At 38.1% G+C, this 17,781-nt stretch overlaps 1 protein-coding gene across 1 annotated transcript in view; it reads left to right on the top strand.

The window, feature by feature from the left end:
* Positions 1 to 17,781, top strand: part of DNAH8 (dynein axonemal heavy chain 8) — a 223,098-nt gene that overhangs the window by 99,855 nt on the left and 105,462 nt on the right. The window contains exons 29-36 of the mRNA XM_077754815.1: positions 388 to 488; positions 3,816 to 3,953; positions 4,113 to 4,353; positions 9,635 to 9,834; positions 12,695 to 12,848; positions 14,651 to 14,814; positions 15,924 to 16,026; positions 17,249 to 17,353. Coding sequence (XP_077610941.1) covers positions 388 to 488; positions 3,816 to 3,953; positions 4,113 to 4,353; positions 9,635 to 9,834; positions 12,695 to 12,848; positions 14,651 to 14,814; positions 15,924 to 16,026; positions 17,249 to 17,353 — 1,206 coding nt within the window. The remainder of the gene's footprint in view (positions 1 to 387; positions 489 to 3,815; positions 3,954 to 4,112; positions 4,354 to 9,634; positions 9,835 to 12,694; positions 12,849 to 14,650; positions 14,815 to 15,923; positions 16,027 to 17,248; positions 17,354 to 17,781) is intronic.

The following is a 17,781-nucleotide window of genomic DNA, read 5'->3' as shown; positions in this document are numbered from 1 at the left end:
CATACTCACTCATTTGAACTATGTAGAAGAGATGACAAGTCTAAATTAGTGAAAAAGCCTGAATTATAGATTTTTTAAAATACAGTTTTATTACTTTCAGACATATTTATGGGAACTTGAAATATAGGTCTTCTGGGGACCACTTAATTTATTAAAGAAAAAATTTTATGTAAAATGGATCCTTTCAGAATGCTTAAAAGTCAATTTTACTAAGTGCTTAACTTTTCTTCTGATAGCTTAGTATCAGTATAAATTTTTTCACAGATCCTTGTGTCACAGATATTATTAAACAAACCTCAATGTAGCTTTTATTCCAATTATAATAAATTCTACCTTAATGGGGCCTGAATTAATTATACTTTACTACAACTTAAAAATCTTTTATAGGCCAATTTTGATGATCTGTGGAGGAAGTTTGTTACATATTCATCTGGTGAACAACTTTTTGGATTGCCTGTGACTGATTATGAGGTTTTACACAAAACTAGGTAAGTTTAAAAGTTGTACAAGTGTTACATGCAACTAATTAAATTCTGTCCCTTAGAAGAATCAGGTCATCGTTAAATCCTTTATTATGGAGACAGTCTCACCTAGAACACTCTTAAATATTCTCCTTATTCCTGGCTATTCCTGACCTACAGGTCGCATTGTTGCCATATACAACAAATGTCCTTGAGGAGTTGAAAATATGTTGCAAAAGTTGTGGTATTTGTGGCCTATATTTAGCCTGTGCTTTATTTTTTTTCCCTTCACTATTTTTTTAATAGTGCCAATTATTGTGCAGAAGCACTGCAATTTTGTATATTTTTTGTTTATTTAGAAGAATAGCCATCCTTGGCTTTTCAGCCCCTCTTATTGTATTTATGCTAATGGTGCTTTGCTTCTGACTAAACATAGAATTCATCAGGATTGAAGGCCAAGGAACTTAATTGATTTTAAATAGTAAGTAGATCTAGGAATTAAGCAAGTATATCTTAATGGAATTTTATATAACTTTTCTCAAACACAAAATCAAAACAGTGGCTTTAGCTTTATAGGATCAGGGCTTTAAAAAAGAACTTTATGTTAATCTCATTCAAAGTCATAACATGTCTTTGCAAAACAGACAAGAAATTTTCTGACCATAAATTAATGCTTCAGACTACCTAAGGGTAGATGGTTTGTATTCTTTTTCAAGCAGTCATTTGCCAAGCTTAACCGGATGACCAATTGTGTTAGAACTGCAGATGTCTGTTCTTTGCCCTGACTTACTAAATCAGGATCTCAGCAGGGTTGGGTGCTGCATTTTCATAAATTCCCTAGTTAATTCTTTGCACGCTTAGTCTGAGACTCGGTGTTTTCTTTTAACTCTCAGTATTCTAGGGAAAATAATCATCCTCATTTACTATTTAGTTTTTATATTTAAGTAATTTATGAATCATTTGCAAAAGTACAAATAAAGGAATGGTGAAAAGCACTTTTGTTGGAAAATGTAATAAGAACTTAAGCAGTGAAAACCAAAACTTTTACTTCATAATACCCTAGTTTGAAGATATTTACACAAAGTGGAAATTGACTTCAGAATCCGACTGTAGCAGAACCAATGTGAGTTGGCTCCTTGGTGAGTCAGAAGCTCCACAAGTTTAAGGTGTCACACAAAGAAAACTTGGTTTGCAGCAAATAAGGAGATCATGAGGAATAGTTTCCAAAGCCATGACTCCCTGAGAGAAGGTGAATGGGTTCCTTTCATTTAGGGTTAAAATGAATATATCAGTAGGAAAGCCTTGTCATTGTTTGTAAAGGCGACCATGATATTGTGCATGTGCCTTAAGGAAACAAGCCAATACACACATTGTATGTTATGTAAATGAAGCATGTGCTCCTCCATGGGTGGAGAGTTTCGTATTATAATGCGGTAAAGGTGATTGTAAGTCATTCCAGAGGTCACCTTATGGTCCATCTGAGTTTAGCTCCAAGGGTCTGGGAGGTTGGGAGGTCTTTTGAGTAGTGGTCTCAGGTTTCCTTTGCCTAAGTTAAGAGGTAAGCCAGAAAGAAGAGCTTAAGGAAAAATTTCAGACAAAGATTAGTGAGTACAAGCAGTGGGGGCAATAAAGGTCAGTCCTTGGGTTCTCGCTGGTGACACCACCAACTGCTTATCAGCTGTCATGCACAAATCTGGACTGTACCCATTCTGTAGACACTGATTTCCAGTTTCAAATCCATCTCCAACAGCTCTAGCTTATTATCACTTCTTACTTTTCTTGGACTTGCATTGCCAAAACCCAGAACTGTTGAAAACTCAGACACTCATAATTTTGTTAAAGAGAGGATCACCATCTTTCTTGCATCATAAGTGCAAAAAAACTTTACTTTTACATTTGAAGAATCAAGTTAATGAACTTTTTCATTTCTGCATCATCTGTCTCCTTTGAGTACACATCTGCCTTCAGCATCTGTCTACTTAGGGGATGTCCCAAATAAGACGTACACAAACATCATAGATAATGAAAGAACAGTCATTTATCCTTTTCACAAAATGGGATGGTCTAGGTTCTAGGATGGTAAACAATTGCATGATGAAGCCCTAGCCTCTATGGAAAAATATCATAAATTACTGATTTGGGTAAAATTCATCTAGGTAATTATCATCTAAAGAGCCACAGTCTGAGATCTCACTTACATAGTCAGGTGGACTATCACAGGTAGAGTCTAGTGTGTTGCTCTGTGTCTCTTTCCTATTTAATACTTGGGAAGCACCTTCTTTTGTCAGTTGTCTTCTCTTTGCTGGTTTACGTGAAAAATGAACAATTCTGAATCCTTAAAAAATTAAAAAAAAAAAAAACACCCAAAAACAGTGTCTCTCCAGTGTTCTTAAAAGATGATGCAGTGCTTTGGGCAACACAATAAGAAACCTGAGGAAAAATTGTTGTCCCTTTCTTATTGAAGATCTTGTCATTCTTTTTGTATTACTTTAGTCATTTTTAGAATACTTGGAAACACTCCATGATCAATAATGGAATCATTTCTAAGAATCAGCAAAATGAAACAAGAATTGGAAAAACAAGAGTTAAGATTCCAGAATGTGTCTTAGATTTATAAAAGGGCCCAGTGTACACATTTGATAACTGCAAGATAGAATGAGTTTTACTTTATGAAAAACATAAGCAAATTTTAACTTTGGCCTTTGCATTATTTACAATAAACAATAAAAGTTATGAATATTAATCCTTACAAATAGTTAAAGCTGCTCAAGAAATAAACTCAAAAACTGAAATTGGGTCCAGGGGGGTTGAGGAATTCTTGGGAGCTTTGACAAACTCAATTTTTGGTATATTACACAACAAAGGACTTTTTCTAGGGATCTATAATCCCTCCTATTATTCTTGTTATGTATATAACTCCATTTGGGCACATGAGGGCAAACTTTTGGTGGGAAAGTGATGTTTAAGTCACTTTCCTAGGGACAGATGTTCTCATAAAAACCCAGCTTGCATTTGAAATAAAAAAAAAATTAAAATATTAGCCTTAGCTTTGATCTTACAATCAAGTTCTGATCCCATTGTTTGCAATGATTGGAATGGTAATAATAATCAAGCCATTTGTTAGGGTCAAGTCATAGTATGACTTGGAATATTTGAGAGCTGTAAACTTGACCTGATTGATGGAGCTTTGATAAAATCTTTGTTTGGAAACCAACAGGGTTGTTTGCATTTTGTCGTTTATGAAGTACACACGTGATGTATGAAATATTTGATTGGATGAATTATGTCTATCCAATAATGATATTTATTTTTAAAATACACATTATGTAATTACTTAAATATTTGGCTTCCCAGAAAGGAACTCAACCTGCTACAGAAGCTGTATGGACTCTATGATACCGTAATGAGCAATATTAGCGGTTATTATGAAATACTTTGGGGAGATGTAGACATTGAAAAAATTAATGCAGAACTGCAGGAATTTCAAAACAGGTGAGTTTTAATTGAATTAAGCTTACTTTTTTCTAGTGCCTATCTTCATAGGGTTTTGTAGGCATTTCACAAATGAATTTATCCTCTGATATATTGCTATAGATACATAACAACTTTGTCAAAGAAATTGTGTAATAATATAATTTTTTTCCCTGAAAGGTGTCGTAAACTCCCAAAAGGGCTTAAAGATTGGCAAGCTTTTTTGGATCTGAAAAAAAGAATTGATGATTTCAGTGAGTCATGTCCTCTACTGGAAATGATGACCAATAAGGCAATGAAACAGAGACACTGGGATCGAATCTCTGAGTTAACTGGAACCCCCTTTGATGTGGAATCTGATTCGTTTTGTCTTAGAAATATTATGGAAGCACCACTACTTAAAAATAAGGATGACATTGAGGTACAAAAGTTATAAGATCTTATCACCGGTTCATTAAAGAACATTTTTTTTTTCTGTTCTGGGGTGCCTCGGGTGGCTCAGTCAATTGGGCATCCAACTTTGAATCAGGTCACGATCTTGCAGCTCATGAGTTCAAACCCTGTGTAGTGTGCTATGCTGACAGCTCAGAGCCTGGAGCCTGCTTTGGATTCTGTGTATCTCTCTCTCTGTCCCACCCTGCTTATGCTCTGTCTCTGTCTCTTTCCCTCAGAAATAAACATGAAAAAAATTTTTTTTTAAGAAAATCTTTTTCCTTTCTGAAAACTGTACAGACATTTTATTTCAGGGTGTACTAATTGCCTTATATAATGTACCCTCAAAATTTGGAATGATCCTGAACATCCTTTGATTTTGCAAAATAATACAATAACTCAAGAAGATAAGATGATTATTTGAAATACGTTCACTTGAGGGGTCCTCAATCTACCCTCCTTGTCCCTTAACTGCACTCTCATTAAAAAAAAATCTGTTTAATTCTGTATTACGTTCCTGGTGAATTCCTCAGAACACCTTCCAAATTTCTAATTCTATACTTTTTCTTATTAATCTACTACATATTATTTTTCCTTTCTAAGATTTTAAATTGGTTCTTTTTCTTTTTGTGTGTGTGCTTAGTATGGTATGGTATTTCTTTTTTATTATTGAGATATAATTTCTGTAATTATATGATTTTTATTGCTGAGATATAAACTTAGTAGTTTATGTTTGCAACATAATGACTCTATACATGTGTAAATCACAGTGTGATCACCACAATATATGTAGTTAACATCCATCAGCACACATTGTTAATTTTTTTTTCCTTGTGTTGAGAACTTTTCTCTTAACAACTCCCAAAAAACACAATACAGTATTATCAACTATAGTCACCATGCTGTACATTAGATCCCCAGGACATATTTATGTTATAACTAGAAGTTTTTACCTTTGACCACCTTCACCCATTTCATTCACTTCACCACCCCCTACCACTGGCAACCACTAGTCTGTCCTCAGTATCTATGTTCTGGTTTCTTTCTTTTTGAATTAGTGTTTTCATTTTCTTTGAATAAATACCCAGAAGTAGTATTGCTGGATCATATGTATCCCTATGTTTATTTTTTATTTTTTATTTTTTGGCAGAACCTCCATACTATTTTCTATAGCAGCTGCACCAATTTACATTCCCACCAACAGTGGGAAGGGTTCTCTTTTCTTCTCATCCTCACCAACACTTGTTATTTCTTGTCTTTGTGAAGATAGCCATTCTGACAGGTGTGAGGTGGCATCTCACTGTGGTTTTGATTTGTTAATCCCTGAGGATTAGGGATGTTGAGCGCATTTTCATGCATCTGTTAGCCATATGAATGTCTTCTTTGGAAAAATGTCTGAGTCCTCTCTCATTTTTTTATGAATTGGATCGTTTGCGGTCTTTTCCTAATTGAGTTGTGTGAGTCCTTTGTATATTTTAGATATTAACCCCTTATCAGATTTATGATTTGCAAATATTTTATTTCCTTTGTGGTTTGCCTTTTCATTTTGTTGATGGCTTTCTTCACCATGCAGAAACATTTTAGTTTAATATTGTCCCATTTGTGTATTTTTGCTTGTGTTTCCTTGGCTTTGTTGTCAACATTTCTTGTAAGACTTGTCTAGTAGCGATGGACTCCTTTAGCTTTGGCTTATCTGGAAACTCTTTATCTTATTTGTGTTATTCTGAAAGACAAATTTGCCAGGTAGGATATTCTTGATGGCATTTGTTTTGTTTTGTTTTGTTTTGTTTTCTCAGCACTTTGACTATATGTGCTCCTCTCTTATGGTCTGCACAACTTCTGCTGAAAAATCTGCTATTAGTTTTATGAGAGTTCCCTTGTAGGTAACACGTTTTTCTCTTGTTACTTGTAAGGTTTTCTCTTTGTTTTTAACTTTTGACACTTCAATTTTAATGTGTCTTGGTGTCGGTCTCTTGAGTCATCTGTTTTGAAACTCCCTGGGCTTCCTAGATGTGGATGTCTGTTTCCTTCCCCATCTTAGGGGAGTTATCAGCTATTATTTCTGATAATTCAGGGTTCAAGATCAATGTGATCTATCTATAAGTCCCTTAAGTTATTTTCACTATTTTTCATTCTTTGTTCTTTTTGTTCTGGTTGGGTAAGTTCTGCTGCCCTGTCTTTGAGTTCATGATCCTTTCTTGTGCTTCATCTAGTTTACTATTGAACTCCTTTATTGTATTTTTCTATTCTGTGATTGTATTATTCAGCTCCATGACTTCTATTTGGTACTTCTAAAATATTGTCTTTCTCTTTGTTGAAATTCTTACTTTGTTCATGCATTTTTCTCCTGAACTTGTTAAGTATTATTGTGACTAGTATTTTGAGCTCTTTAGCTGGTATACCACCCATCTCTGTTTCATTGAAGTCTTTTTCTGAGGTTTTTATCGTGTTTCATTTGGACAATATTCCTGTTTCTTTATTTTACTTTCCTCTCTGTGTCAGTTTTTATGCATTATATAAAACAGCCACCTCTCTCAGTCTTGAAGGAGGAGGCTTATGGAGGAGATGAGCCTTATCATTCAAGCCCACCCTAGCTCTTGCTTGGCTCTCAGAACTTTGTTTCTTCTAGTAGTCTACTTTATCTTTAGTTACTCCCAGTAATTGAAGGTGTAACGAGACCTATCAGGCTCCAAAGTGGATTTAGGCCAATTGGAAGCCAAATTTTCAGGCAGCAACTTTTTAAATATGTAAATATACATCTTTTCAGGGAACACTAGGAATTGGGCATTTCTGTATGTTCTCTCTTCACTGAACCCTGGGATGATAGTCAGGTAAGAACCTTCTTTGTTTGCCACTATCCTGTTGAACCCATGAACACATTCTCCAGTAGTCACCTGACTCAGGCCATCAAGTGATGTGCTTTTTGACCAACAGCAACAGCTGTTCACACAAGCTCCTTTCTTAGAGACACCAGAATTTGGCAACATGGCATAAGGAATATGAAGAGAGCACCTGCCCTTCAAAGTCTCTGGAGAGGATTAGAGTTGGCCCTTAGATATATGTTTAATTAGAAGCTTGCTCCTCAGGCCAGAGCAGTGAAGTTAAACCGTTAGGTCTCACTGAGCATTCCAGTCTGCTGTTTCTGTACTGGGGGTACATAGCTGGTTAAGAACATTTTCCTGGCTTGTTATGGTCCCGTGGCACCTCAAACATAAGCCTCAGTTGCTGCCAGAATCAGGTGATCAAGAGACATCCCCTGGATGACAGCTCCAAAAACAAAAACAAAAAACCCCAAAACAAACAACAACAACAACAAAAAACTCAGGGTTCCAGACATGTGCATAAGCTTCTTTCTAGGAGATAGCAGTGACCTGGGGGTGAGGTAGAGGACAGTGCAACAATGGTGCCCACTCCCCTCTATCTTTGGAGAGAACATTAGATGCCTGACCCTCAGACAGCAGCTGTAAGATAAGCAAAGAGGCCCTCTTCCCAGAAAGGCTGGACAGTTTTCAGTGGGTTGTCTCTGTGCTGGACCCTGGGATGTAGCCAGATATGTCTATGTAAACCCTTTATAACAGCTCCCCCATTCCCTGCAACTCACCAGAGCCCTCAGGCCAGGGCTTCTTCTCCACCCACTGGTTTGCGTATCTTTTTCACTTTCGGTTCACGGAGATGTTTGTTTGGTTTGTAAACCTGGCTATGTTTTTACTTGCTCTTTTTTGTATTTTATCTATTATTCTATATTTTTGGAGGTAGGGAACTGTACCATGTGACCGGAAATCTCTTGTATATATGATTTTGAGTTTCCTGCCTCTCCTTTCTCCCTTCTTAACAACCTATGTACACTAGAAATTCTGTTTTCAAAACATTATGTACTGTTTATAAATGTCATTCAAATACTATTGACGGAAACAAATACTATTTGGTGACCATTTCACTCTTATAAGTAGGGCTGTTTAAAAAATTCTTAATGTTTATTTTTGAGAGAGAGAGACAGTGACAGCACAAACAGGGGAGGGGCAGAGAGAGAGGGAGATACAGACCAAAGCAGGCTCCAGGCTTCGAGCTGTCAGCACAGAGCCTGATGCAGGGCTAGAATCCACAAACTGTGAGATCATGACCTGAGCTAACGTCAGACACTATAATTCCAAAGAATTCTAAGCTTCAGTTACTATTTGTACCCCAAAATGGGATCTCAGCGGTGTGTACCCTGATACATCCTGTTTGCATGTTCTGCTATTAACCAAGGCAGATTCCTTCTGTTATTGGACTCACTGCCTCCAAAGGAGCTCTTTTCTCTTGCTGTAGAATGTCTCCTCCCACCACCCAATGGAATCTCACTCAGTCTCACATGCTCCCTCCTCCATGAAGCCTTCCCTCCTGACTGCAGGAAGAAATCCTTTCTCCCTCTTCAGAACTCATGACAAGTCATACCACTATGAGGACATTTCCTACATGACAATTTGGATCATAATTATGTGTGGAAATACCTTGCACCTTTCAATTCCTTCCCATCTATGAGATTCTGTTACACTAAGTATGCAAACAAATACAGGCATGGTGGGGAAAATATCTTCTTTTATTTTCCCTGTGAGATTTTCATATCAAAGATTTTCAGAAAAACAGGAAAACTTGTAAGAAAAAAAAATAGAATGACTTTTAAGCAAATGAGATATTCATATCAGGGCCAGAACAGGCAGGAATATGGCAATGATTCTCTGCTATTTAAAGAGTTCAAAGGACTCCCACATATATTCTCACTTGTTTCTTATAGCAAGCTGCTGAGATAGAGCAGCTGGGATTATCTCCACTTTGGCTAGAAAGCTCCAGTGAAAAATATAATAAAAAAACATGATGATTTAAGTTCTGCTATTGTATGTATGTGGTACAATAAAATAATTAGCAGTCAGAGGGTTCTTACTTGAACTTGTAACATGATGTTCTTGAGCCTTGGTTTTCTTTCTTCCTCCTCCTCCTCCTCCTCCTGCTCTTTGGAGCAGGGAGGAGAAAAGGGAGAGGGAGAATCTTAAGCAGGCTCCATGCCCTGCTTCCAACACAGTGCTCAATCTCATGACCGTGAGATCACGACCTGAGCTGAAATCAAGAGTCAGAAGATTAACTGACTGAGCCACCCAGGCATCCCTTGAGTCTTGGGGGGGTTTTTTGGCCACAAAATGACTATGACTTCTAGGTCCAAGCTCAAAAATTCACGATTTTACAAAATTTATAGTTGAAAATGTCGTGACATATTCTTTGATCTCCCTCTGAAGGACATTTGCATATCTGCCATTAAAGAGAAGGATATTGAAGCCAAGCTGACTCAGGTGATTGAAAACTGGACCAACCAGAACCTGAGTTTTGCCTCATTTAAGGGAAAGGGAGAGCTCCTTCTCAAAGGAACTGAATCTGGAGAAATTATCACCTTGATGGAGGATAGTTTAATGGTCTTAGGTTCCTTACTAAGCAACAGGTAATTTTATACTTTGGGGGGAAGGTTTTAATTTGGTTTTTAGAATTATATAATACTAGGTGAAAGCCCAGTTTTACAGCTGTGTCATAATACAAAATTCTGACCTAAAGTGCTCACTCTTGTCTCTTCTCACACAAGCGGCCTGTTTTCCCTAACAATCATGTCCTCTGCCTCTTCTTTATGATACTCATCTCTCCATCCTATTTTCCTGGTGGGCCCCATCATAATTACTTTCCCCCAAATAGGCAGCTTATCTCCTGAACATTTTGCACCCCCCACCATGATCTATTTTATTTTCTTTCTCTTTCAAATCTCCAATCTGTCATCTTCGGCCTCCTTGGTTAACCCTGCTCAAGTGTTCATCCAGTGGCCCAGGTGAAGTATCTTGGCCCAGGAGAAGTATCTTGGCAACACATGAAAGAACTATATATCACTAGGGACTTGTTACTTAAACACTTCATGCATCTTTTGTGGTGAAAAGTGGCTACTTACATGCTGGGTTTACTGTGCCCTAAATGAAACAACCTATCCATCATTGGACTACTGAACCAGCTGGAAGGTGACTGTGACCTTATGTGCAGCTTTAGAAAATGTGAATCAGTCAGACTAAGTATGCTGTCAGGTATACTAATCTGGGCATTAGCAACCTTTAATCCCCTAGCTGACTATGCAGTAATTCTCAACTGTTCTTCACTGTAATACATTAAGAAATATGTCACAACTTCATCATTAGCAGAGGTCAGTGTCTAGATATGGGAATTCTAATATCCCTTGTTCAGATTGGGATCACTGGTTAATGAATGATATCCTGCATGACATCTGGCTCCAAAGGCTTTCTTATATTTGGATAATGTACTTAATTCCAAAGCTCCTACTTCTAGGAGTTTCCTTCCTTAACCTTGACTTTCTAGGGTTAAGATCCTACTTCTGTCTTCGGCTTTCAGGGAATATGAATAATCCTGGCAAAGGTGGCCATGGGATATTGAGTAGTTTCTGGACTTCATGGAATACTATTTCCACATGGATCATTGCAAATTTTGCCAACTTGATTGCTTAGATGACGTCTTCTTTAGTTATTTTTAAAATGTTTTATTTATTTTTGAGGGGGAGGTAGGGGAGGGAAGGAGAGAGAGGGTGACAGAGGATGCCAAGCAGGCTCTGCACTGACAGCAGAGAGCCCGATATGGGGCTTGAACTCACAAACTGTGAGATCATGGCCTGAGCCAAAGTTGGATGCTTAGCTGACTGAGCCACCCAAGCACCCCCCTGCCAAATGATGACTTCTTGAAGAAAAGCTGTGGATTCATGTGAACAGTGTCTGTGGCCAAAGAATTCAGGATTTGAGGGCTTTATTAATTTTATACTTAACTTGCATTTAGCCTGATCAGTATAATATTTATAGTACTAATAAACTCAATGTTGAGGCGGTGACTGCTGCATCCCTCTGGTGACCTGGATGTGACTTCAGAAACAAATTATATATTCCATGGGTGAGACTTGACTCCAGATATTGCCTGGATTGTGACACTTTCCTTCTGGGTTCCTGATTGGTTTATGGCACTCCCTATTAGTCTTGACAGGTTCCACCATGCAAAGTTGTGCAATGCAGGGACCTGGCCATAGGACTGAAACTGGTTATGCTAGATTTTATGTCAAGTCTCCCTTTTTCATGTTGGAAGTTATACACCATCAAATATAACTCTTTTTTCCCCACTCTGTGCAGGACCATTTGGGACCTCAAATATCTATTTGCTTCAACCCCTTGAAATGCCCATCTATCATCTTGGTCTTCATCTTTCAATTTTGAAGATTGCTTTTAGCATGTTGACTTCCTTTCAGCTTCAGGTCAGATGGACAGTATAATTTGGGTGTTGAGAAAAATGCCTCTTACTTTCTGAATAGCTTACCTATCTCCTTGGGACAATTTCTGTATAACTCACTTTATACCTCCATGTGTAACATGGGCTTCTAGAGAAGTTATGGGTTGTACTCAGGCATTGGACCCCCTTCAGACCTTCTTCTGTATGTGAACAACCTGTCCTAGATCAAGACAAGTTTTAAGAACCTTGCCAGTAAGTACCAATCACCAGGAAATGCCACTATACCACATCAAAACTGCTTCTCATTCCCACAAACTAAAATTGGCTTCTTAATCTGATTGTAGGCAATTGGGTCCTTACCCAGTATCTTCCTGTCACTTCTTGCATGACATCCACTGTGTTTCTTGTCTTACTTGGTTGTGCCCAGCTTTCTGGACACCTTGAATTCTTACGAATCCTTCATCTAGCCCTGATGTTGAGAAAGCAGGAGGCATGCTATTTGGGGGCAGCTATTCTAGATCTCTAACACAGTACAATCCAGGCACAGTGCCTGGCGGAATCAGCAGGCTTTGGATGAGAAGAGCAACATCGGTAAATGGACATCAACCCTCAGTCTTGACATTGGCCTCATGGTAATAGTTTCACAGACCAGTGACATAGCCATGTTATTCTCGCAGGTGGTGCTTACTTGGATTTGGTTCATGGAAGTCTTGTAAAAACACTTTATTCCTTGTCTTTTCTTTACTCCCAGAAACAACCAACACAATTCCTTTGCTGCACCTCTATCACAAAACTCTGTCCATTTTCCTAGTCTATGACTAATATGTGGAAATAAGTAAACTCGCTGTAATTAAATGAGTTTTACTCCTAGAAAAGCAAATATCTCATTAGTTGTGTGAAATTTATTAGGAACTGTCTTTTAGCGAAAAAAATGTTCCTTTCCAAAGGAATGTTTCTCAAGTCATTTACTTTGTTAAGCCATATTATTTTCTGAATCTGTATCCTTAAAATACAGTGTTTTTTCCATTTTCACTTTTTAGATATAATGCTCCATTTAAAAAAAACATCCAGAATTGGGTTTATAAATTGTCCACTTCCTCAGATATTATTGAAGAGTGGCTAGTAGTCCAGAACCTTTGGGTTTATCTTGAAGCTGTATTTGTAGGTGGAGATATTGCCAAACAGCTACCTCAGGTAAATATGGTTTTTGTAACTACCAATAGAATAATTTGATTAGTGTTGTCTATATGTCTCTGTAGAAGTCTATAAAGCCATATGGTCCTGTCTTGATTACTCGTGTATTTATTTTTTTAACGTTTATTTTTGAGGGAGGGGCAGAGAGAGAGAGAGGGAGAGAGGCAGAGAGAGAGAGGGAGACCCAGAATCCAAAGCAGGATCCAGTCTTTGAGCTGTCAAGAGCCCGATGCTGGCTCTGAACTCACGAACCGTGAAATCATTACCAAAGCCAAAGTCTGACACTTAACCCCCTGAGCCACCCAGGCACCACGTGTCTTGATTATTGAAACCAGAGTTGGCAATCTGTGGTCCATTCACCTGTTTGTAGAAATAAGTTTTATTGGAACACGGCCATATCTGTTCATTTATGTTCTGTATGCGGCTGCTCTAGCATTGCAGCAGCAGAGTTCAGGAGTTGTAACAGAGGCCGTTTGGCCTGCAAAGCCCAAAATATTTACTGTCTGGCTCCTTTACAAAATAGGTTTTTAAAATGTGCTCATTTTTTATTTACATTAGAAGAAAATCACATATTTTCAAATCTCCAGTTGTCTGACGATGTCAGATATATTCAAATATGGTACTATTACATTAAAAAATGTTTATTTATTTATTTTTGAGAGAGAACAGGGGAGGGACAGAGAAAGAGGAGACAAAATCCCAAGCAGGCTCCATACTGTCAGCACAGAGCCCAATGCAGGGTTCGAACCCATGAACCATGAGATCATGATCTGAGCTGAAGTTGGACGCTTAACCAACTGAACCACCCAGGCACCCCTCAAATCTGGTACTACTAGATTATAGTAATTCATCTCCTCCAAGAGTTGACCTCATATAATATTCCTCTGAGAGTAGAATTAAGATTAATCTGTATTGTATAAATGCAAATTAACTATCACTAAGTCAACTAATAGTAGATGAAACACATACTGTGGGACAAGGAAATTTAGCCTTCTAAGCCCTTAACAAAATATTTAAAACAGCTTTATTGGGGCCTTTGAAATAAATAAACTTACTGATAGATTTATTCTAAGAAGGTAACAGCCCTCTTATAAAATTAAGCCTGCTCTTCCTAAATTTCCATAACTATAGGCTCTATATAAATTAAAATCAAGGATAAAAGGTTTTTGAAAATAGCTCATTTCTCATTGTAACATTGTTTTAAGCATAATTCTTTTCTTTCTCAATCAGAAAGTTGCAGTGTTTTAAAAGATACCCTTTAAAGTTTTAAAGAGGCAAGATTATTGCCTTCCTAGAGGCATTTTTGCAACTGAATGCAAAGCTTAATATCATCCATAGTAAATAGAAAAATTTCATTAGCAAACATGTAAATGAAGCTTTGTTTTGGGTTTTTTATTTCTTTTTTTCATTTTCTTTTTCCTGGGGTCCTTGTGAGCTGTAATTATTCAAAAGATCTTGAGATCAAATAATTTTCATGCCTCTTCAGTTTGCTCATCAAACCAAACACCTGGGGTGCTGGAAGACTAGATTTGAGCTTTAAGTTGATAGCTCTGTAAATTAATCGTGTGGCATTTTGAGAATGTATTAAATGTAAGAAAACAAATAAGCGATAAGCCCCATTGTGACAAAGCAGTATTTCAATAAGCAGTTTTATGACTCTGGGTTTTTGTTGTTCAGAATTAATTCAGGTGAAAAAAAATGCTCCTTTAAATTATGTAGACTGAGGACTAATAGAACTAGAGGCGATTCCAAAGTGAAGACTTTGCTTTATTCAAATGCTAATTTTTACTGCCTGTTTGTAGGAAGCCAAGCGTTTTCAGAATATTGACAAGTCATGGATAAAGATAATGCAGCGAGCTCACGAGAACCCCAATGTGATCAGTTGCTGTGTTGGAGATGAAACCATGGGGCAACTTTTACCTCATTTGCATGAGCAGTTGGAAGTATGTCAGAAGTCACTCACGGGGTAAGAGCTGCAGTTTTACATTTCCTGTCATTTTATGTGTGATGGCATTTTATCCCAAACAACTAAATAAAACTGATGATGTTTCTCGTTAGGAAGTGGCTGTAGGAATTTAACATAAACCTAATTTTTCTGCAAAAAAAAAGACACCATTGATTGGGGGGGGTCTGTGAGTTAAGGCATTGGATTAGTTTTACAGGGCTGTTATGACAAATGCCCACCAACTGAGTGGTTTAAAACACCAGACACCTATTTTCTCATATTTCTGGAGGCAAGAAATCTAAAATCAAAGTGTCAGCACCTCCTGAAGGTGGTAAGGGAGAACCTTTCCTTGCCTTTCTGAGATTCTGGTGCCCCTAGGAGTTCCTTGGCTTGTGGCTACATGACTCACATCTCTCTGTCTTCACATGCCCTTCCCCTCTTTTTTCTGTGTGATGAGGACTCTCATAATTGGATTTAGAACTCCTGTGGATAATCCACAATTATCTCTTCTTGAGATGCTTAACTTCAATACATCTACAAAGACCCTTTTTCCAAATGAGGCCACATTCCCTGATTCCAAGGAATAGGACGTGGACTTGTCTTCTGAGGGGCTGCCATTCAGCTCACTACAGGCACGGAATGTAGATGTGCACAAAGAGAACAATTAACCAAAGTTATAGATAATTTTCTTAAAGGGCAGTTCATTTTCAATTTCTGTTTGAGATGGAGTTATAGTATATCTTAGGTTTTCCAAGTTTATGCCTCTTTCCTGACTTCATGGTTAGTTGTTCCTCCCTTCAATTCCCCCAGTATCCTGGTTTGGAGATGATTATGTGTTCATCCTGGGTTTAAGCCATGAAGTTCGCAATACTCCTAGAAAGGTCATAAGAGGGCTCTTGAGAAAGAAGACCATGGGTGATGGAACAGCCTTGCTCTGAATCCCTGTCTCGCTTTCCCAAGTGCTGTCTATGACAGACCATGGACTTTGGTTCTAACCACACATTTCAGAGGCAAATGGGAAATGACTATAGATATTTGCTATTATCTTACCGAAGATGTTAGAGATTGTGTCTTGGCTAAAAAACCAAAAATTCAGGGAAAGCCATTTGGTAACATGACTTTATTTAAAGGTATTTGGAGAAGAAGAGATTACTGTTTCCAAGATTCTTCTTTGTGTCTGATCCAGTTCTCCTGGAAATTCTTGGACAAGCCAGTGATTCCCACACCATACAGGTATAATCTGAATATCTATTACCTAAATTGCCTTTTTACACAGTGTACATAATTAATAATAAAAATGAAGCTAGTAACTTAATAGTATGGGCAGGAGGGTATTAAAAATTATAATTTTTAAATGTTTAAAAACATCTCAGTGGCTTCTGTGTTTAGCCTCACTGAGTATGAAATGTCCTAATTTCTGTGTTTTATGAACTCATCAGCCTGAGGCAAGAGTCACTGATTACATAACTCACAAGCTGAATGACCTTAGCCACCTTCTTAATTTTCCTGTGCCTCAGTTTCTTTATCTGTAAAAGAGGGATGTTAATGGTTTCCACTTCTTAGGATTGGCATAAGGATTACAGGAGATCACGCACTGAAATGTAGCTGACACACAGTATGTGCTCGCTGAATGTAATTCATTATTGTATTGTAGTCTAAATATTCTTAGATCAAGTAGGGATTGTGGCTTGGGATTGTCCATATCCAAGTGCTTCTCAAGTGCTTTTAGCCATTTCCAAGGGCAATACTTCCANTAGGATTGGCATAAGGATTACAGGAGATCACGCACTGAAATGTAGCTGACACACAGTATGTGCTCGCTGAATGTAATTCATTATTGTATTGTAGTCTAAATATTCTTAGATCAAGTAGGGATTGTGGCTTGGGATTGTCCATATCCAAGTGCTTCTCAAGTGCTTTACTTGAGTATTGCCAAGGGCAATACTTCCAGGAGGCAGAGAGAAACTCTGAAGAACTGGGTGTGGGAGGGACTGAAACACCTTGATTCCAGGGCCGTGTCTAGTTTATCAATCTGGGAAGCCACTACTAGGGTCTTCCTTCGGGGGTTCTAGGGAGCTGTGGGGATGAGAAGAGAGAGGAGGGAAGTAAAAGCTGTGTAAGGTAGAGAGAGAGCCAGGAGACAGGCAGGATGAAGCTGTCTGTGGGAGGGGAGGGAGTGGGGACCACATGGTTCAGTCTCCATGTGGAAGAAGACCACAGTCTTAGTCCAACCAACCAAGTGGAACAAGGACATTTGCAGGAAACGTGCTGTAGGGCTGTCAGTCAGCCACCAAAGCAGTATTGTGTTTGTTTGTTTCTGTCTTCGTTGGCACAATGAAGTAAATTCTTAATCTCTTACAAAGACAACACGTATGAAGACTTTTAAAAACATCTCTGTGGCTTCTGTGTTCAGCCTCATGTATGATGTTCTTGCTCTGTCTTGTGCTTCTTATAGCCACATCTTCCTGCAGTATCTGACAACATAAATGAGGTGACATTTCATGCTAAAGACTACGATCGTATCCTGGCCGTCATATCAAGAGAAGGAGAAAAAATTATTGTAATTTAACTTGGGTTAAAATTTTCTTATTAGGATTTCTTTTAAAATGTAGGTTGAAGAGATTGCCCTTCTCCTGTGAAAAACAGAATGCTGGGGGGTGAGGGGTGGACCTGGGTTCTAGTTCTCTTACCATGGTTTGGTTGCAGACAAGTCTGGGTAAGTTATTGACTTCTCTGAGGCTTGTTCTATCATCTGTAAAATGGATTTTTAATTTTATTTTTTAATTAATTAATTAATTAATTATTATTTTTGTATTTTAGAGAGAGGCATGAGCAGGGGAGAGGGACAGAGGGGGAGAGAGAATCCTAAGCAGGCTCCATGCTCAGCACAGAGCCCGATGTGGGGCTCAATCCCACAACCCTGGGATCATGACCTGAGCTGAAATCAAGAGTTCGATGTTCAGCTGACTGAACCATCCAGGCATCCCT

This window comes from Crocuta crocuta, unplaced genomic scaffold (assembly GCF_008692635.1).
Source record: "Crocuta crocuta isolate KB4526 unplaced genomic scaffold, BGI_CrCroc_1.0 scaffold132, whole genome shotgun sequence".
Classification (NCBI taxonomy): Eukaryota; Metazoa; Chordata; class Mammalia; order Carnivora; family Hyaenidae; genus Crocuta; species Crocuta crocuta.
Note: the sequence above shows the minus strand (reverse complement) of the source record. Positions and strands in the feature narration are given on the sequence as shown.